Source organism: Onychomys torridus, chromosome 12 (assembly GCF_903995425.1).
Source record: "Onychomys torridus chromosome 12, mOncTor1.1, whole genome shotgun sequence".
NCBI lineage: Eukaryota > Metazoa > Chordata > Mammalia > Rodentia > Cricetidae > Onychomys > Onychomys torridus.
Genome location: NC_050454.1, coordinates 12,944,729 through 12,961,809, shown reverse-complemented (window position 1 = coordinate 12,961,809; position 17,081 = coordinate 12,944,729). Strand labels below are relative to the sequence as shown.

The 17,081-nt window shown below is 46.5% G+C and overlaps 1 protein-coding gene across 4 annotated transcripts; it reads right to left on the bottom strand.

Moving 5' to 3' along the window:
- Positions 1 to 6,010: 6,010 nt before the first annotated feature.
- Tm4sf19 (transmembrane 4 L six family member 19) lies at positions 6,011 to 16,493 on the bottom strand. 4 transcript variants are annotated; one of them, XM_036203978.1, is made up of 6 exons: positions 16,440 to 16,493; positions 11,475 to 11,676; positions 10,886 to 10,951; positions 7,916 to 8,085; positions 7,597 to 7,780; positions 6,011 to 6,069 (listed from the first exon to the last, which is right to left on the bottom strand). In XM_036203978.1, exons 2-5 carry the CDS (start codon positions 11,673 to 11,675, stop codon positions 7,597 to 7,599), a joined length of 621 nt encoding a protein of 206 aa, XP_036059871.1. In that variant the 5' UTR covers position 11,676; positions 16,440 to 16,493; the 3' UTR covers positions 6,011 to 6,069. The 4 variants fall into 4 exon arrangements, with proteins under 4 accessions (XP_036059871.1, XP_036059867.1, XP_036059870.1 ...); XM_036203974.1 differs by lacking the exon at positions 16,440 to 16,493 and adding an exon at positions 15,967 to 16,348; XM_036203977.1 differs by lacking the exon at positions 16,440 to 16,493 and adding an exon at positions 15,967 to 16,030 and having other exon boundaries at positions 11,475 to 11,708.
- Positions 16,494 to 17,081: the final 588 nt, after the last annotated feature.

The window sequence follows — 17,081 nt, the reverse complement described above, 5'->3', positions numbered from 1 at the left end:
GTATCAAAGTGTGTGCTGGCCACCAGGCTCCCTCACAGATAGCTCTGGCCACATCCAGTCTCCTGGCCATGTTCAGTCCACATCTTTCTCGATGCTCTGGACTCTTTCAAATGCCTCTGGCTGTTCTCTCATATCTATAATAAAGACCTTAATCACGTCATGTTGGCAATTTCTTTGCTGTCTCCCTTGAATACATTTCCCACCTCACCCCCAACCTCAAGGCCCTTTCTCTTTGGAAAAAAAAAAAAAAAAAAAAGCTGAGTGTGGTGGCGCATGCCTTTAATTTCAGCCTTCTGGAGGCAGAGGCAGGTGGATCTAGGAGTTTGTGGCCAGCCTGTTCTAGAGAGGGTGTGTAGGTTAATAAGATATACCCCAAACAAAGCAAAACGAAGCAGAGAGTATACACAAACGCCATTGACTTCTGTGTAAACTGATGGCATGGCTGCTCCATGATACGGTTAAGGTTTTTACAGTAGATGGAACAATCAGGGGATAAGGATAGAGAAATGTGGTGGGAGAAGCAGGAGCAGAGAAAGAGGCAGCAAGAATAGCAGGGTTATAAGGAGAAGGAGTAGCTGGGGCAGGGAAGCCCATGAGATGGAGGAGATTTAGGGAAGGGGAGGAAGGGAGAAGGGCTTGGATGCCAGCGTGGACTTTTGAAATATGTAACAGGTACTTGTGATGCTGAGGGGGCCTGGAGGCCAGCATGGGTTTTAATAGGCTCATAGGCCCCACAGGCAACCATTTGCCCCTTCTGCTAGAGGTAAGAGGAATGACTTCTTTTGACCAAAAGGAACCAATATCACAAGTTCCTTAGGAATGCTGGCTTTTATCTAACTTCCAGAAATCCTCCTACAGTCCATGTTAAGTTTGTTTCTGGATATTTGGACTGACCTTTGGAGTTTGAGGAACTGGAGTTTCCTTTGGGCGTGCATGTTCATTTTGTGTTGACCAACTATTTCTGGGCATGGAGTCTATCCTGAAGTGTGTTTAATATTCCCAGTGAGTCTCTAGAGGGAACTAATTTTCTTCCACCAGAGGGTATCAGTCGCAGATAGCTTCTTGGTTAGGGGTAGGAGCCTGTGTTCTTTTTTTTTTTTTTTTTACGGTTCAGTTCTGGCACCCTGTCTGGCTTGAACCTGTACAGGTCTTGTGCGTGCTGCCACCGTCTCTGTGAGTTCCTGTATGTCTCAGTTGTTGTGTCTGGAAGACACTGTTTCTTTGCAGTCACCCATCACCTCTGGCTCTACAGTCTTTCCCCCTCCTCATCAGAAGAGATTCCTGAGCCTGAGGGGAGGACTGAGTCTTTACAGACTCGCTCTGCACACTGTCCAATTGTGGGTCTCTGTGTTAGTTCCCATCTACTACAAGAAGAAGCTTCTCAGATGGTGGTTGAGCAAGACACTGATATATGAGTATAGCAGAACGTCACTAGGGGTCATTTTATTGCAATGTTCCTTTAGCAGAACAATAGTATTTGGTTTTCCCCAGACCTATCTAGTTTCAAGTTCTTTTTTATTTTATTTTATTTACTTATTTTTGGTTTTTCGAGACAGGGTTTCTCTGTGCAGCTTTTGGAGCCTGAGGGACCAGGCTGACCTTGAACTCACAAAGATCCGCCTGCCTCTGCCTCCCAAGTGCTGGGATTAAAGGCATTCACCACCACCACCCAGCCCAGGTTCAAGTTCTTTTTTTGTTTCTTTTTTGTTCTTTTTTTTTTTTTTTTTTTGGTTTGTTTGGTTTGTTTGCTTGTTTCAAGACAGGGTTTCTCTGTGTAGCTTTGGTGCCTGTCCTGGATCTCACTCTGTAGACCAGGCTGGCCTCGAACTCACAGAGATCCACCTGCCTCTGCCTCCCAAGTGCTGGGATTAAAGGCATGGGCCACCACCACCGGCTCAGTTTCAAGTTCTTGACTATCCTAGTAGTATCAGGCATGGGTTCCAGCTCATGGGGTAAGCCTTAAAACCAATCAGAGAGTGGTTGGTTACCCTCACGATGTTTGTGCCACTATTGTCCGCCATCCTTTCCAGGCAGGTCACTATTGTAGGCACAGGTAGCACTCAGAACCCTTCCAGTGCCAGAGGCTAGTGAGTAGGGGTGAAGCCTCTAGATAAGCACCAGCTTGAGCTCTCCATGTTCAGTCAGTGTTGTCTCCAGCAACAGGGCTCTCCCATCAGTTGAGGTAAGGTTTTGGTAGGTACAGCCTGCAGCTCCACCCTGGCCTCCAGGGTGCTGGGATTACAGGCATCACGGCGATCCCAATTTTATATTTTCGTAATAACTGTAAAGTCAAAAGAAAAACAAAAAGCAAAACATGGTGTGGTGGCACACTCCTATAATTCCAGTGTCAGGAGGCCAGCCAGGGCAAGAGTGAGACCATTTCAAAACAAAACAGAAAGAAGAAATGGTATTTGTGACAAGTGAGGATTACAGAAATTAAAAGTGCTTTTGTTGTTGTTTTGTTCTTTTCTTTTGGGGGGAGGGTTTTTTTTTTTTTTAAGACAGGGTTTCTCTGTGTAGCTTTGTGCCTTTCCTGGAACTCACTCTAGCCCAGGCTGGCCTCAAACTCACAGAGATCTGCCTGCCTCTGCCTCCCAAGTGCTGGGATTAAAAGCATATGCCACCACTGCCCTGCTCAGAAATTGAAAGCTTTACTGAAACTTTCATTAAAAATTTCCAAAACTTCTTCTTTGTATAAAATCACTGGAACACAACATACTCATTTATATCTTCCTGGCTGCTTTCATCCTGAATAGGCAGAAATTCCGCACAAGGACTAGATGACCTTCAACACCTAAAATGTCATCTGCCCCTTAAAAAAAAGTTTGCAGAGCACAGCTCCAAACCCTAATCACAGCCTGGGTCATTTTGCTGCATCTAATCCACACCTGCTCTGGCGCACAAATCAGGAAGGAGCAGGCTGCTTCCAGGATTACAAGCACCAACCCTGGATCCTGTTTTAAAAGGCTATGGATCTTGACCCCTTTGTTCTTCAAAAACTAAGAGGGGGGCTGGGGATTTAGCTCCGTGGTAGAGCGCTTGCCTAGCAAGCACAAGGCCCTGGGTTCAGTCCTCAGCACTGACAAAAACAAAAAACAAAAACACTAAGAGGGCTGGAAAGATGGCTTGCTAGTTAAGAGCACTTACTTTTGTCAGAGGACCTGAATTGGGTTTCCCAGGATTCAAATCAGGCAGCTTACAATTGCCTGTAAGTCCAGTTCTAGAGGGGATCCAATGCTCTGGCCTCTGAGATCACCTGCACTCATACACACACACACACACACACACAATTTTAAAACTAAGAGAAAGAATCTCCCCTAGTGTCCATCGATGCATCTTTTGTAACTTTCAACCTGATGGTTTTATTTAAAAGTTCCAAAACGGCCAGGTGGTGGTGGTGGTGGTGGTGGTGGTGGTGGTGGTGGTGCACACCTTTAATCCCAGCACTCAGGAGTTCGAGGACAGGCTCCAAAGCTACAGAGAAACCCTGTCTGGGGGGAAAAAAGTTCCAAAAATGTCTTCTATGACATTCAGAGAGGTAGTTGCTGGGGAAACACCCTGTTACAAGTTCCAGCAGAGACTGATTTTACTATTCAGATTTTGTTTCAGAACGTTCCTTCTTCAGCTAGACACAGTGACACATTTGGGAAGCAGAGGCAGAAGGATCAGGAGGAGTACAAGACCATCCCCAGCTACATGGTAAGTGTGAGGCCGGCTTGAGCTGCATGAAACTCTATCTCAAAACAAGAAACAAAAACCTCATCCAGATTGGTGTCCCTGGTTCTCACTCCCAAACCCCACTTTCCCTGACTATGCCTCAGAGTGGCCTTCCCATGTCCCTGTGACATCTTTCAGTGGCTCCTGTGGCTGTCCTCTAGCTTTCAAACTACTTTCCTGTGGGTAAGACTCTTCATGATCTGACTGGCTGGTTATGCCTTCCTCCTGGCACTGGCCAGCATACTGAGATCTGTGGAGAAAGACCACCGGCAGGGTACACAGCCCACACCAGCTCAGTGCTCACAGCCTCTTGATGAGTCCCTTGGCTCAACAGCAGCAGCCCTGTCTCTGGCATGAGCCTTGCCTCCACAGACAAGCTTGAAATCTGACACTGTGGTAGTTGGAATGAGAATGATCCCCATAGATTCGTATATTTGAAGGTTTGGTCTCAAGTCGGTGAACTGTTTAGGAAGGATTAGGAGGAGGTGTGTCACGGGAGGTGGGCTTTGAGGTTTCAAAAGCTCATGCCAGGCCTAGTCTCTTTCTCTCTGCCTCCAGACTTTCAGATAAGATGCAAAACTCTCAGCTACTGCTCCAACACCATCCCTGCCTGCCTGCTGCCATGCTCTCTGCCATGATGATCATGGACTCACCCTTTGTAACTGTAAGCCTCAGTAAACTATTACTTTATAAATTGCCTTGGTCATGGTGTGTCTTCACAACAGTAGAGAATAACTAAGACACCTCTCACCCCTCTTAGCTGGACTAACCCTTCCAAATACCATTAGCTCAGGATCAACCAAAGCCTTCCTTAGGCTTTCTCTGGAGCTCACTGTTCCTCTGAGCAATTTGGCACCTGGGTTCAATGCTAACATAGTTCTTTCCACATGATGTCCAAATTATGACAAATTGACCACCAGTCTGAAGGGCAGGGCAGGGACCAAGGGCAAAGAGTTTGTCTTGGGCACCTGTGGATTGGATTGACAGCTTGTGCACCCGTGCAGGCATACAGTGGGTACCCAGAATACACTACTTGTTGAACTCTACTACTAAGAGAGTACCTGGTCTGTTAGTCTGCTAGGGCCACTCAAACAGATTTCCTCAGTCTGGGTGGACTAGTCAACACAAGTTTGTGGTTGTTGCTAGTTGAGACAAGTACTCTCTATTCAGTCAAGACTAGCCTTGAATTCATGATTTTCCTGCCTCAGGTTCCTGAGTGCTGGTCTTATAAGCATGAACCGCCATATCCATATTTTATGACAGTTCAGTAAGCTAGAAATTGAAGATCAAGGTAACAGCAGATTAGATTTCTATGGAGGCTTGTCTCTTCAGATTGCAGATGGTTAATGCTTTTTTTTTAGTTTTGTCTTTTTCTTTTTTTTCTTTAAGATATATTTATTTATTATGTATACAGTATTCTGCCTGCATGTGTCCTTGCAGGCCAGAAGAGGGCACCAGATCTCATTACAAGTGGTTGTGAGCCACCATGTGGTTGCTGGGAACTGAACTCAGGACCTCTGGAAGAGCAATTGGTGGTCTTAACCTCTGAGCCATTTCTCCAGCCCCATATTTTTGTTTTTTTCAAGACAGAGTTTCTCTATGTAGCACTGGAGTCTATCCTAGAACTCACTCTGTAGCCCAGGCTGGCCTCAAACTCACAGAGATCCACCTGCCTCTGCCTCCCTGGTGCTGGGATTAAAGGTGTGCGCCACCATTGCCCTGCAGATGGTTGACTCTTGCTCAGTCCTTATGTGGCCTTCTCTTTGTTCTCAAGTAACAAGTGAGAGCTGGGCCCCCACCCCCACACCATCCTCCTCCTTGTTCTCATCCTTTAAAAAAATTGAGGCTGGCAGCTGAGAGATGGGTCAGTGAGTCTTCCAGAGGACTCAGGTTTCAATTCCCAGCACCCTCATGGTAGCTCACACCATCTGTAAGTCCAATTTTAAAGACTCTTACACCCTCATCTGGCCTATGTAGATGCATGCAAGGACACATACAGGCCAAACATCCATATACACAAATAAAATAAAACAAATTTTAAATTAAAAATTACATTTATTTATTTGTGTATGGGGTAGGAGTTGTGCATGTGCCACGGTATGTGTGCGTGTGTAGAGGTCAGAGAACAATTTACAGGAGTCTGTTCTTCCACCATATGGGTTCTGGGGATTAAAGCTCAGGTCCAGGCTTAGCAGCAGGCATCTCCACCCAGTGAGCCACCTTCAGTGGTCCCTCTTTTGAATTGGCTTAGGAAAGGTCGGCTTACCCTGAGCCCACATGTCCGCTCTGGAGTCTCGTCTTGCATGTAAACAAAGGATTCTCCCTCCTTTTGATAAAGGTTCCTTCTTCCTGCTAGAAGAGGGGCAGATGCAATGGAACCATGTCTCTAAGAACTGACACCTGTATGATGTTTTACAATCAAAGGTTTCCTCCCTCCCTTCTGGAAAAGGGTCCACCTGCACCTGGTGGGATGCGATTGCAGCCTTCAGACTTTAAGAATCCTATCCTTGCTTCTCTACCAAGAGTTTTCCTGAGGCACTTGCCCACTTTTGATCAGCAGCTGATAAAAGACCCAGTACACTCTTAATAGTCTTCATTGGCTTAATAAGCATGGTGATCTGTAACTTTCTTTCATGGAGTACTTTCATCCGTCTGTCCGTCCGTCCGTCCGTCCGTCCCTTCCTCCCTCTCTCCTCCTTCCTGCCCTCCCTCCCTCCCTTCCTTTTCCAGTATTGGAGACTTACCCCAGAACTCTGCTTCTATTGAAACAGTAAGCTACATCCCTGGCCCTATTATTTTAAGACAGGGTCTCTTTAATTTGCCCAGAATTCCCCATCTTCCTGAGCCTATTTTGTTTGTTTGAGATAGGGTCTCAATATGTAGCCCAGGCTGTTCTAGAACTGATGATCCTCCAGACTCCACCATGCCAAGCCTCTTGCTCTTCCTGCAAGGATGTCAATCCTACTGGATCAGAACCTCATGTATCCTTGATTACCATGTAAGGCCCTGTCTCCAATACAGTCACATTGGTGATAAGGGTTCCCATCTATGATTCTGAGGAAACGCAATTCTGTCTATTACAGTGGTAAACTTGAATTTAGAATTTGAGGGTGTTTGGTTGGAACCTCCAGCTTGCTCCTGTGTGGTCTGAGAAGCTCCATCTCTTTCTCTCCAAACCTCACCCTCTCAGAGAATCTCCAACGAAGAAAAAGCACCAAAAAGTCCAGTTCTGCATTCTTGGCAGCTGCAGCAACTCCTCCACTGAAGTTGCCAGCAGCCCAAGTCCCCACCTAAAGTGCTCACCTTTTGACCATACTTGGACACAAACCCAGCTTGTGGCAGACACGTCATCACCCCTCACCTACAGGCTATATAACCTCCCTGCTTTAGTTCAGGTCAGGAGCGTGACTTCTCTGGCCTTGTTCTCTGGGACTGGAGAACTCACCTGGGAGTTGCTTTGCTCAAATAAACCTGTTCTTTTACTTTTTCAATTCAGCTTGATCTGGCTTACTACATCAGTGGAGAAACCTATTATCAGGGTTCATAAGGGGGTCACGTAGTTGTGTGTCTGAGAGTCTCAGCTTCTGTGTGTTAATATGTGGCCAACCTTTACGGGGTTGTTGAGAGGTTGAAATGAAATCATTTTACGAGTTAAAAGTTCCTTCCTATACACTAGCAATGACCTCGGTGCTTTCTCTTATGGTGTCATCTTTAAATACACAGCATGACTTTCATTTTATTGTATCATTCCCCTACATGCAAGAAAGTGCTGGTGGCCTATAGGAAGGCCTAAGAGGGAGTCATAACCTATTCTTGCAGAAAGGGTTGGAGGAAGCATGCAGTGAGAATACTGGTTCCTGAAAGGACATCCTCCCTTACCTAGCACTTCTCACAGAAGCTGCAGAACAGGCCGAGGATGCTATTGATGAGATGGATGGCCACCAGGAGAAGCTGCAGGAGGCTGACACACAGGAGGATGGAAAAGAAGGCCACGTGCCAAACCACGGCCTTAGAGGGCTCCAGGCAGACGGAGGTCCAGAGTGAGTGGTCATACAAATAATTCCTAGAGCCAAGAATAAGGGGGTCAGGGTTGGGGGAATAAACAAAAATAGCCAATCAAGGAACTCCAATAGAAAACACAGGACTAGGGCTCCCCTGGCCCAGGTCAGGGGACTGTGCTTGTGAGGGTGACCATTACCTGTTGGGCAGGTCTTTGAAGGGATAACCAAATTTCCAAGCTTGTGTCTGATTGAAGGATGAGACATCGAACATGCAAAGGGGACCGTCTTTCAAGGCTACTCCAGAAGTGACAAAGCAAGCCAAGGCCCCAAGAAGAGCCAGGCCACTTGACAACAGGGCGATGAGCATCTGCAGAGGAGGCAGGGGACGGAGCTTACACGGAGCTGTGGTCAGGGGGCTGCTGGGGTGACATGCCCACTCTAACTTCTCTGGTGGCCAGGCATTCTCCCACCCTACATGGGGGAGGGGGAGGGGTGACACAGCCCTTTAAAATATGTCCAAGGGTGACTGATGAGGTGTCTAAGAAGAAACTGTTGAGAAAAGGCCAGAAAGACAGACGACAGACAGACACATGGATCTGCATCTCCTCACTGCACAGGGTCTTTGGACTCTCTAGCAGGGTTGATATCTCCTTGCTAGTCTACTGCAGTGACTCAGCTCTGAACTAGCAAACTGCTTAGCACAGGTCCACTTTTCTCCTCCAATTCCCACTCTTGATCTCTTTTTCAAATCAAGCGTAAAAGGGAGGAAGGAAGCAGATGAGAAGTTGGCTCAGATGTTAGAGGACTCAGAATAATAGAGTCTATTATTCTGTCAGAAGCCCAAGGCCATGGCTCTCCTAAAGCAGCATCAATACATCCTCTGGGAATGCACAGTTGCAATGCAGACTCTCTCCAATCTACTCCAGACTTCCTGGGTCAGAAACTCAAAGGTGAGACAGAGCAATTTGTGTTTTAACAGATCCTTCAGGAAATTGGATGCTCACCCAAGATTAAGAGCCACTCACTCAGCCGGGTGGTGGTGGCACACGCCTTTGATCCCAGCACTCAGGAGGCAGAGGCAGGCAGATCACTGAATTCGAGGCCAGCCTGGTCTACAGAGTGAGTTCCAGGACAGCCAAGGCTGCACAAAGAAACCATGTGTGTGTGGGGGGGAAGCCACTCGCTCAGGCAAAAGAGAACAGATAGTAAATGAAATGCCTGTGTTAATGTTTTAGCATGGAACTCAGTCGGAGGGCGTCCCAGCATGTGTGTGGCTGCGGGACTCGGGGCAGGTCTGTGCAGTGACTATAATGAGGCACCATGTGAGGCTGAAGAAGCAATGGATACATATGTGCCGCTTAGTTTTTGTCAACCTGCCACGAGCTACAGTCAGCCTGGGAAGAGGGGAGGTCAGCTGGGGGTCTGCCTCCTTCAGCTTGGCCTCTACGGAATTTTCTTGACTGTTGACTGAAGGAGGGGGCCAAGCCCATTGTGGGTGGTGCCAGCCCTGGGCAGGGGGTCCTGGGAGGTATCAGAAAGGTAGCTGAGCATTAGCCTGGAAGCAAGCAGCCCTCCTCCATGGCCTCCTCTTCAGTGCCTGCCTGGAGTTTCTGCCCTGATTTCCCCTAGTGGTGGATTGTGACCTGGATGTTGTAAGACGGAATGACCTTTTCCTCCCTAAGCTGCTTTGTGCGTGGTGTTTATCACAGAAGGAGAAAGCAAACTAGAACAACATATATGCATATGTATACATGACATACATCCATATGTACACACACATACATGGAATCCAGGGCGATCACAACTACAGAGCCCAGGATGACCTTGGACTCCTGATCCCCCTGTCGCCACCTTCCAGAAATTGGTGTTAAAAGGGATGAGCCACCACACTCAGCTTGAGGTTATTTGAAAATCTATACCAATGGAGCTGTAATTAATGAAGGGCAATTTTACTCTGGTCCTGTCATTATCTGTAGAGTAGAAGAATCAATCAGATTATAATAAACTGGTGGTTGGCTTATTTCTAATGGGAAGAACAAAGTCTGTGTGTGGGGGGGGGCACACATATGAACAGGTGCCTGTGTGTGTGTGGACGGGTACACGTACGTGGTTTGTTTTGTTCCTTGGTCTGTGGTTCTAGTGCTGAGGATTCACTCCAGTACCTCATGCATGGTAGGCAAATGCTTTATCACTGAGCTGTACACCAGCCCTCTAAGAAAACATTAAACTAGCCAAGCACCAGCAGAGTGCTTCACACCTATGATCCCAACACTGGGGAGATGAGGCAGGAGGATTACAAGTCCAAAGCTAACTCCAAACTACACAGTGAAATCCTGTCTCAAGAAAGCCCACAATGGGGGTTGGAGAAAGATGCTCTTCAGAGGAGCCGAGTTGTGTTCACCACACCCACGTGACAGTGCACAACCAAAAGTAACTCCAGTTCCAGAGGCTCTGACACCCTCTTCTGGCCTCCACAGACACCAAGTACACACGTGGCACACAAACACACAAGCAGCCAAAACACCATAAACACATGAAACCAAATAAGAAAAAAAGAGGGGCTGGAGAGATGGCTCAGAGGTTAAGAGCACTCACTGACTGCTATTCCAGAGGTCATGAGTTCAATTCCCAGCAACCACATGGTGGCTCACAGCCATCTGCAATGAGATCTGGCACCCTCTTCTGGGTACATAATAAATAAATAAATCTTTAAAAAGAAAGAAAAAAAGAAAAGAAAACCCAAAAATAACCAAGTAAATACATAAAAAATAGCCAGGAAATTTTCTGTCGATGATATATGATTATTGTATACTTAAATCCTATTCATGGGTTGGGGATTTAGCTCAGTGGTAGAGTGTTTGCCTAGCAAGCTGGGTTTGATCCCCAGCTCAAAAAAAAAAAAAAATCCTATTCATATTACTCAGTATCAGAGAAAATAACAGCTTATCACACTTATGCAGACATCCGAGGTTCATTTGCCATTTCATCCTTTGCCTAACCCTTCCTACAGATGAGCCCGGAAAACTAAGCCACTGCCAAGAGTTTGGGGTTGTTAAAGGGAGTAGTTAGGGACTGACTTCAAGCCCAAAAGCTAAAACTGCCCCTTGAGCCCTGTTCCTCTAGGGTAGAGCGTGAGATTCGTGTTAAAGGTGGGCACTGGTGCTTACACGCAGACAGGGGACGCTCTTACTGAAGTAGCCCGGCACGGAGATGAGAGTCGCTGCCACGAGAACCTGGAGAGCAGAGAAGTGTGTTAAGAGGAGACCAAGTGGGGCTGGAGAGATGGCCCAGTGGTTAAGAGCACTGGCTGCTCTTTCAGAGGACTCAGGTTTGGTTTCCAGCACACATGGTGTCTTATAAACTCTGTTACTCTAGTTTCAGAGAATCTGACACCTTCTGGTCTCTAAAGGTTCCTGCACCCACATGGTACACATACATACATACATAGGGTCAAAATACCCATACACAAATAAATCTGGAAGAAGAGACTGGGTGATTTGCATTTCTAGCTGCCGCGCACAGCTGTTGAAATGGATTTAGGGCCCAGGTTAAACTTAGCCTGTTTTGACTCCATGCTAACATCCATCTAGCCTTCCTGGTTCCAAGATCCAGCAACCCATGACAAGTTCCCGTATTCCTTGGGCTACTTATGGACCCAATACCAATCTGTTGGATACCCTGACCAACCACCACCTTCTGATTCCATCCCTGAAAGAGGCTTTGGGAATTCCCACTCACAAAACCCAAGGCACGTACCATGAAACCCCCTCCCCAGAGTCCCGAGCCCAGCATGGCATGCTTGCCAACGAGGCCCCTCGTCAGGTAGGTCACATCCCAGCTAGGAAAGAGGAGTGCAATGTTGGCCCCCGCAGCAAACAGGGATGCAGTCCCAAGGCTCAGCCCGATGAAGCGGGAGCAGGTCCGTGAGCAGGCTGTCACACGGGGAAAGGACAACATCCTGGAACGGTGGGAGAGGTCACAAAGAATGTGCTAGAAGACAGAATACGAACGGCTTCTGTGAACAAGTCATATCAAGGACAGGTGAGGAGCTTTTTTTTCTTGAGGCAGGGTTTCTTTGTGTAGTCCCGGAACTCACTCTGTAGACTAGGCTGGCTTTGAGCTCAGAGATTCATCTGCCTCTGCCTCCCGAGTGCTGGGATTAAAGGTATGAGTCATGACACCCAGATATGCTGAGGAGCTTTTAAAACACACTGCCTTTCTAAGCCTTCCCCAATAATTAGAGTTATGCCCTCCATTCTCTGCCAAGCTTCAACCACACACATTGCCAGTCCATCATATTTTGTGTGTGTCCTATTATAACCAATGATTGTCTATTTTTTCTTTTGAAGTTTTTATTATACTTTATTAATTTAGGGAGAGAAAGTGAGTGTGTGTGTGTGTGTGTGTGTGTGTGTGTGTGTGTGTGTGTGTGTGTATGGGGCATTTCTGTGACACATCACATGTGTGGAGGCCAGAGAATAACTCTCTTCTGTTTTTTTAAAAGATTTATTTATGTATATGGATGTTTTGTCTGCATGTACATCTATCTGCACACCAGAAGAGGCTGGTGAGAACGTAATGGTTAATCCGTTCTGGGAAACAGTGTGGTACTGTCATGTGCCTAAACATCTGCTTACCAAATGGACCAGCAATTCCTCTGCTTTGTGAAAGTACAGTGAAAATCTTGCCCACACAGGCACTGGTTCTTGAACGTCCATAGCAGCCACTCATAAAACCTAAAATTAGACCTGTCAATAAATGCCCATCAACAAATATGTTTTATATGCACATAGGGGAATATTCAGCCTTTAGTCCCAGCACTCGGGAGGCAGAGCCAGGTGGATCTCTGTGAGTTCGAGGCCAGCCTGGGCTACCAAGTGAGTTCCAGGACAGGCTCAAAGCTACACAGGGAAACCCTGTCTTGAAAAACAAAACAAAGCAAAACAAAAGTCCTGATCCATGATACAGGTGGCTCACACCTGGAATCCTAGTAACTTAGGAGGTTGAAACAAAAAGAACGTAAGAGTGAGGCCAGCCTGGGCTACACATTGAGTTTCAGGACAGCCAGGACTACAAAGAGAGACCCGGCCTCAGCAGCCACAACCACCACCAAACACAAATCAGAAAAGGACCTCAAACGAGCAAATAACAAAAAAGTTAGCTAGCCGGTTTCTACTTGTTTCAACCACAGTTTATGGTAAGGAGGAGGTTTCCAGGGACAGCACTGAAAAGGCAGGCTCTCTTCTCAGCGGGTCCTCACAGCCCTGGGTGGCTTGTGATGCCTCTCAGTCCATGTTCCCCTTGCCCCATGCCCCTACCTTCCTGCTGCAACTAATTCTGTTCTGTGTGGTGGGCGATCTACCACACCCTTTCACACGGAATGGAGGAGCGGGTTCCGAGAGAAAGGATGTCTGGGTCTTGCTAGAGAAGAGGGACATGTTAGGGGGGCTGGAGGTGGGCGTGAAGAGTCCTTTACCCAGGGATACCAGGGACCCGGAGGGAAGGAAGTGGTGAGGAACCAGGAAAGATGATGGAGGCCTCCTTTGGAAGCCCACCTCTTTGCACCAGATTCAGCCTCCCAGCTCCTGTCAGGAGCTGACCCAGCTATCTAGAGGCAAGGACTTCTGGAAAAGTTCCTTCTCACCATGCTGGGGTTTGCTTTATTTCCCCCCCCTTGTACTGAGTTCCTCATCATCTTGTGATTTAGGCAGGCTTCCCTCCTCAGACTATCTTGCCATTTAAGGGCAGTGCTCTGCTTGCGACATTAACCCACTGTCTCTTAGAGGACTGATTTCATCAGGGCCCAGTAAGGACTGATATGTTACTGGCCATTCAAGAATTTATTTTGAACCTGGCCCTTTAGCACCTGCTCATAATTACCTGTGAGTGAGGTGTAGCAAGACCCACACTTAGCAAAGACCAAACTCTCCTTCTCAGAAAAGTCACAAGAAGGGGTTGAAAATTATTGATCCTGTGCCAAGCATGGTGGCACAGACCTATAACCCCAGACTTGGGAAATAGAGGCAAGAAGATTAAGAGTTCAAGGCTGCCCTCCACATAGTGAGTTTGAGGCTAGCCTTGGCTACAAGAGACCATGTCTCAAAAACTCCCAAACCAAACACACAAGAAAAGACTTAGCTAATACTGAACTTCAGATAATCAAGAAATGAATAATTATGGAAGTCAGGCATGGTGGTGTACATGGAGTTATGCCAGCTCCTTGTTATTGGAAGCAAGGGATATAGAGTTCAAGGCTAGCCTTGGTTGGCTACATAGTATATTGGAGGCTAGCCTTGAGGCTAGGCTATATGAGCCTAAGCTCAAAACAAAAACAAAAACAAACCAATTTAGACAAATAGAGGAAAAACTACAAACCTGAGTGTGGCCTTTTGGGTGAGTGGAATTCAGAGACCTTATAACTAAGCATGGTGGACTCCCAGTGTCTTGGTGAGTACCAAGCCAAAATCAGCATGGCCAAGATGTAAGAGAGTGAAGAAAGATGTGTTACATTACAGTCAAGGGGTCTATGCATAGTGTACATAAGTACACATGTATGCTAGGTACATATGAATGCTCAGTTGTCATTCTGAGCAAGTTCAAGTTAAGTCATAACCTAAAATGAAAATCTAGACTTATTTTGGGGGGTGCAATATGTAGACTCGATGGACAGAAATGTCTCTGGGCATGCTCAGCTTGCAACATAAAATTTTAAGTTATAAGTAAAACATAGCTCTCTGAACAGATGAAGATAGGTCTCTTCTGTATCCCAGAATCTAATCAATATTTATATGTATAATTCAGCTATCATTTGGCTTAAAAGGGCTTATTGGGAAATGTTATCATTTATACCATTTTCTACAGAGAAAATATTTTACTGTTTAAAATAACCGTGGACTTTTGAATTATAACCTGTTTTTATGTTCAGGCTAGCTGCGTATTATTTCTCCTGCAGTTATACATAAAATGTTTTTACATTTAAAAAAAAGGACAAATACTATAGAATTGTATTACACAAAATATATAGAATATACAAATTCATAGAGACAGAAAGATTAGACGTTATCTCAAGATGGAGAAGAAAGGAATATAGAGCAATGATTTCCTAAGTACAGAATCTCTGTTTTGTGTGATGGAAAAACCCCACAAATGGACAGTAGTATCAGGACATAATATCATGAATGTAATAAATCAATACAATTAATGTAATTAATGATTATCATAAATATAATTATTGAATGAACATTGTGAATGTAATCAATGACTACCACAAATATAATTAATATCACGAGTGTAATTAAAAAATAAATCAAGTTAAACTAGAGGAAAAGGATACCTGCAGGAGAATTAACCCAAGGGTCTACCCCTGAAGATGCCAGCCTTGCTTAGTCACTACTGACTCCCGGCTGGCCTGCCCATCAGACTCTGCAGTAAGAACAAGGAGGCTCCACTCTGTTTAAAGAAGGGGTTTTGACTTTCACTTCCTCTCCATGACCTTTCTTAGAAATCATAGCACTCTGAGAAATTCTTCCAAATATGTGAGTCAGAAGATTAGCAGAGGTTGGCTCGTTTTCATGTGAGTAGAGGCAGGCAGGATCAGAAGATCAAATTTGGGTTTGTTGGTTTTTGAGACAGGGTCTCTTGTAGCCCAGGCTGGCCTTGAATTTCTGCTCTTTCTGCCTCCACCTCCCAAGTGCTGGAACCCGTGCAGGCTGGGTGAGCCAATCAAACACCAGGCACTGTCTAGCACAGGAGCAATTGTCTTGGAGAGCACACGTGCTGTGTCTGTTTCCCACTCCCCACCTCCGCTTGGTTCCTCGGTTGATATTAATCAAATGCCCACTCTTTGCCTGGCACTGTGTTAGGACCTATGGAGTCAGTGGTGGAATACACACAGTCCCTTTCCTTGAGGACTATAAAGCTAGGAGGAACAGGCATAAGGCAAGGAGAATGAAGTGTGGTAAGAGCAGAAGCTCCCACAGGACCGCCTAACTCTTGCCTGCAAGACAAGGCCTCCGGGAAGAAGTGCTGTCACGGAGAAACTTGGCTGTGAAGGAGATGCTGGATGGGAAAGGTATTCTAGGCCGGTACAGAGGCCTGAAGTTCACTAGGAGACTGTTAGAGATGGCCCTGAGGCCCACAGCGGTGAAGCGGCAGAGCCAGGACCCTGCATTGCAAGCCAGGCGCTCTTAACCGCTAGTTCCCGCTGTCCTTGGACACCATTGCATCGGACCCTTTCATCTCAGCTTACCTGTGTCTGAAGCAAGAGTCGGGATGGAGAACAGGAGAGTGGAGGACGCTCTGTTCAAAGTGGGCCTTGGCTCCTGCAGCCCCGGCTTCTTTCCCAGGCTTGCAGGGTCGGGAAGGCTCTGTATATGTAGAGGTCGCCCGGGGCATTCCTGTGTGAGTGGGGGTGTGTGCGCACAGCCGCCCACAGGCCCGCCACCGCAGGATCATTTTGTCACAGGCGAATCCTGTGCTCGTGACCCACTCTCTGCTCATTTTCATGTGATTCCAAGGAAGGAAACAAGAGCATGGCTGCATGAGCTCAGTGGTCTCAATGAGTCACTGGGGCAGCCAGAACTACCTCAGCTCCGCCACCAGCACCCTTTCCCCACGCCCACTGCCCCATCCTGCTGTATCATCCTTGCTTGTAGAATCTGGACCCTGTGGGAGTAACACTGAGCACAGCCCACCCACCCTTTCCTCCTCCTCGCCCCTTACTTGGCCTCACTGGGCTGTTCTTCTTTTGTGTTCAAGCACCAGGCACCCTCTAGTATCACAGTGACAACACTGCATGCTGCGCTGTGAGGACAGCTCCAGACCTGCCCCCGCCACCGGATGTGGAAGCTCCCTGCCACCCTCAGAAGACAGAAGTGGAGGCAGGAACCCTGCCTCAAAAGCAACAAATAACAAAAATGAAAATAAAACAAATAGCTTAGAAAAACTCCGTGGCATATTAACAGTAAAGTTGACAACTAATGTCCAAGAATTACTGTCTTTTTTTCCCTGGAAACCATACAGGTAAAACATTTTCCCTTAATTAACTTTCTCATACTTAGCAGGGATAATTACAGGAGGCAGAATGCACTATATTTGGTTTTTGGTTGTAGTGGCTATCTTAAGAATTTTTAGAAAATAGAACTAAGCTCACAAATTCTGGAAAAGGGGTGTGGGGGGAACACATCTCTTCTAAAATTAAAATAATTATGTAATATGTGTAGGAGTTTTGTCTGCATACACGTCTGTGTGTGCCTGGTATTTGCTGAAACTAGAGGGTACTGGATCCCCAAACTGGAGTTACAGATGGTGGTAAGCTACCACATGGTTACCATAAATCAAACCCGGGCTCACTGGAAGGTCAGC

Coding starts and splice junctions, on each gene's coding strand:
- Tm4sf19 (XM_036203974.1), bottom strand. CDS start 16,259: ATGCAGCCATGCTCTTGTTTCCTTCCTTGGAATCACATGAAAATGAGC. Junction 8,086..10,885: donor AGAGCGTCCCCTGTCTGCGT/GTAAGCACCAGT, acceptor CCTCCTCTGCAG/ATGCTCATCGCCCTGTTGTC. Junction 7,781..7,915: donor TTCAAAGACCTGCCCAACAG/GTAATGGTCACC, acceptor TCTTGGCTCTAG/GAATTATTTGTATGACCACT.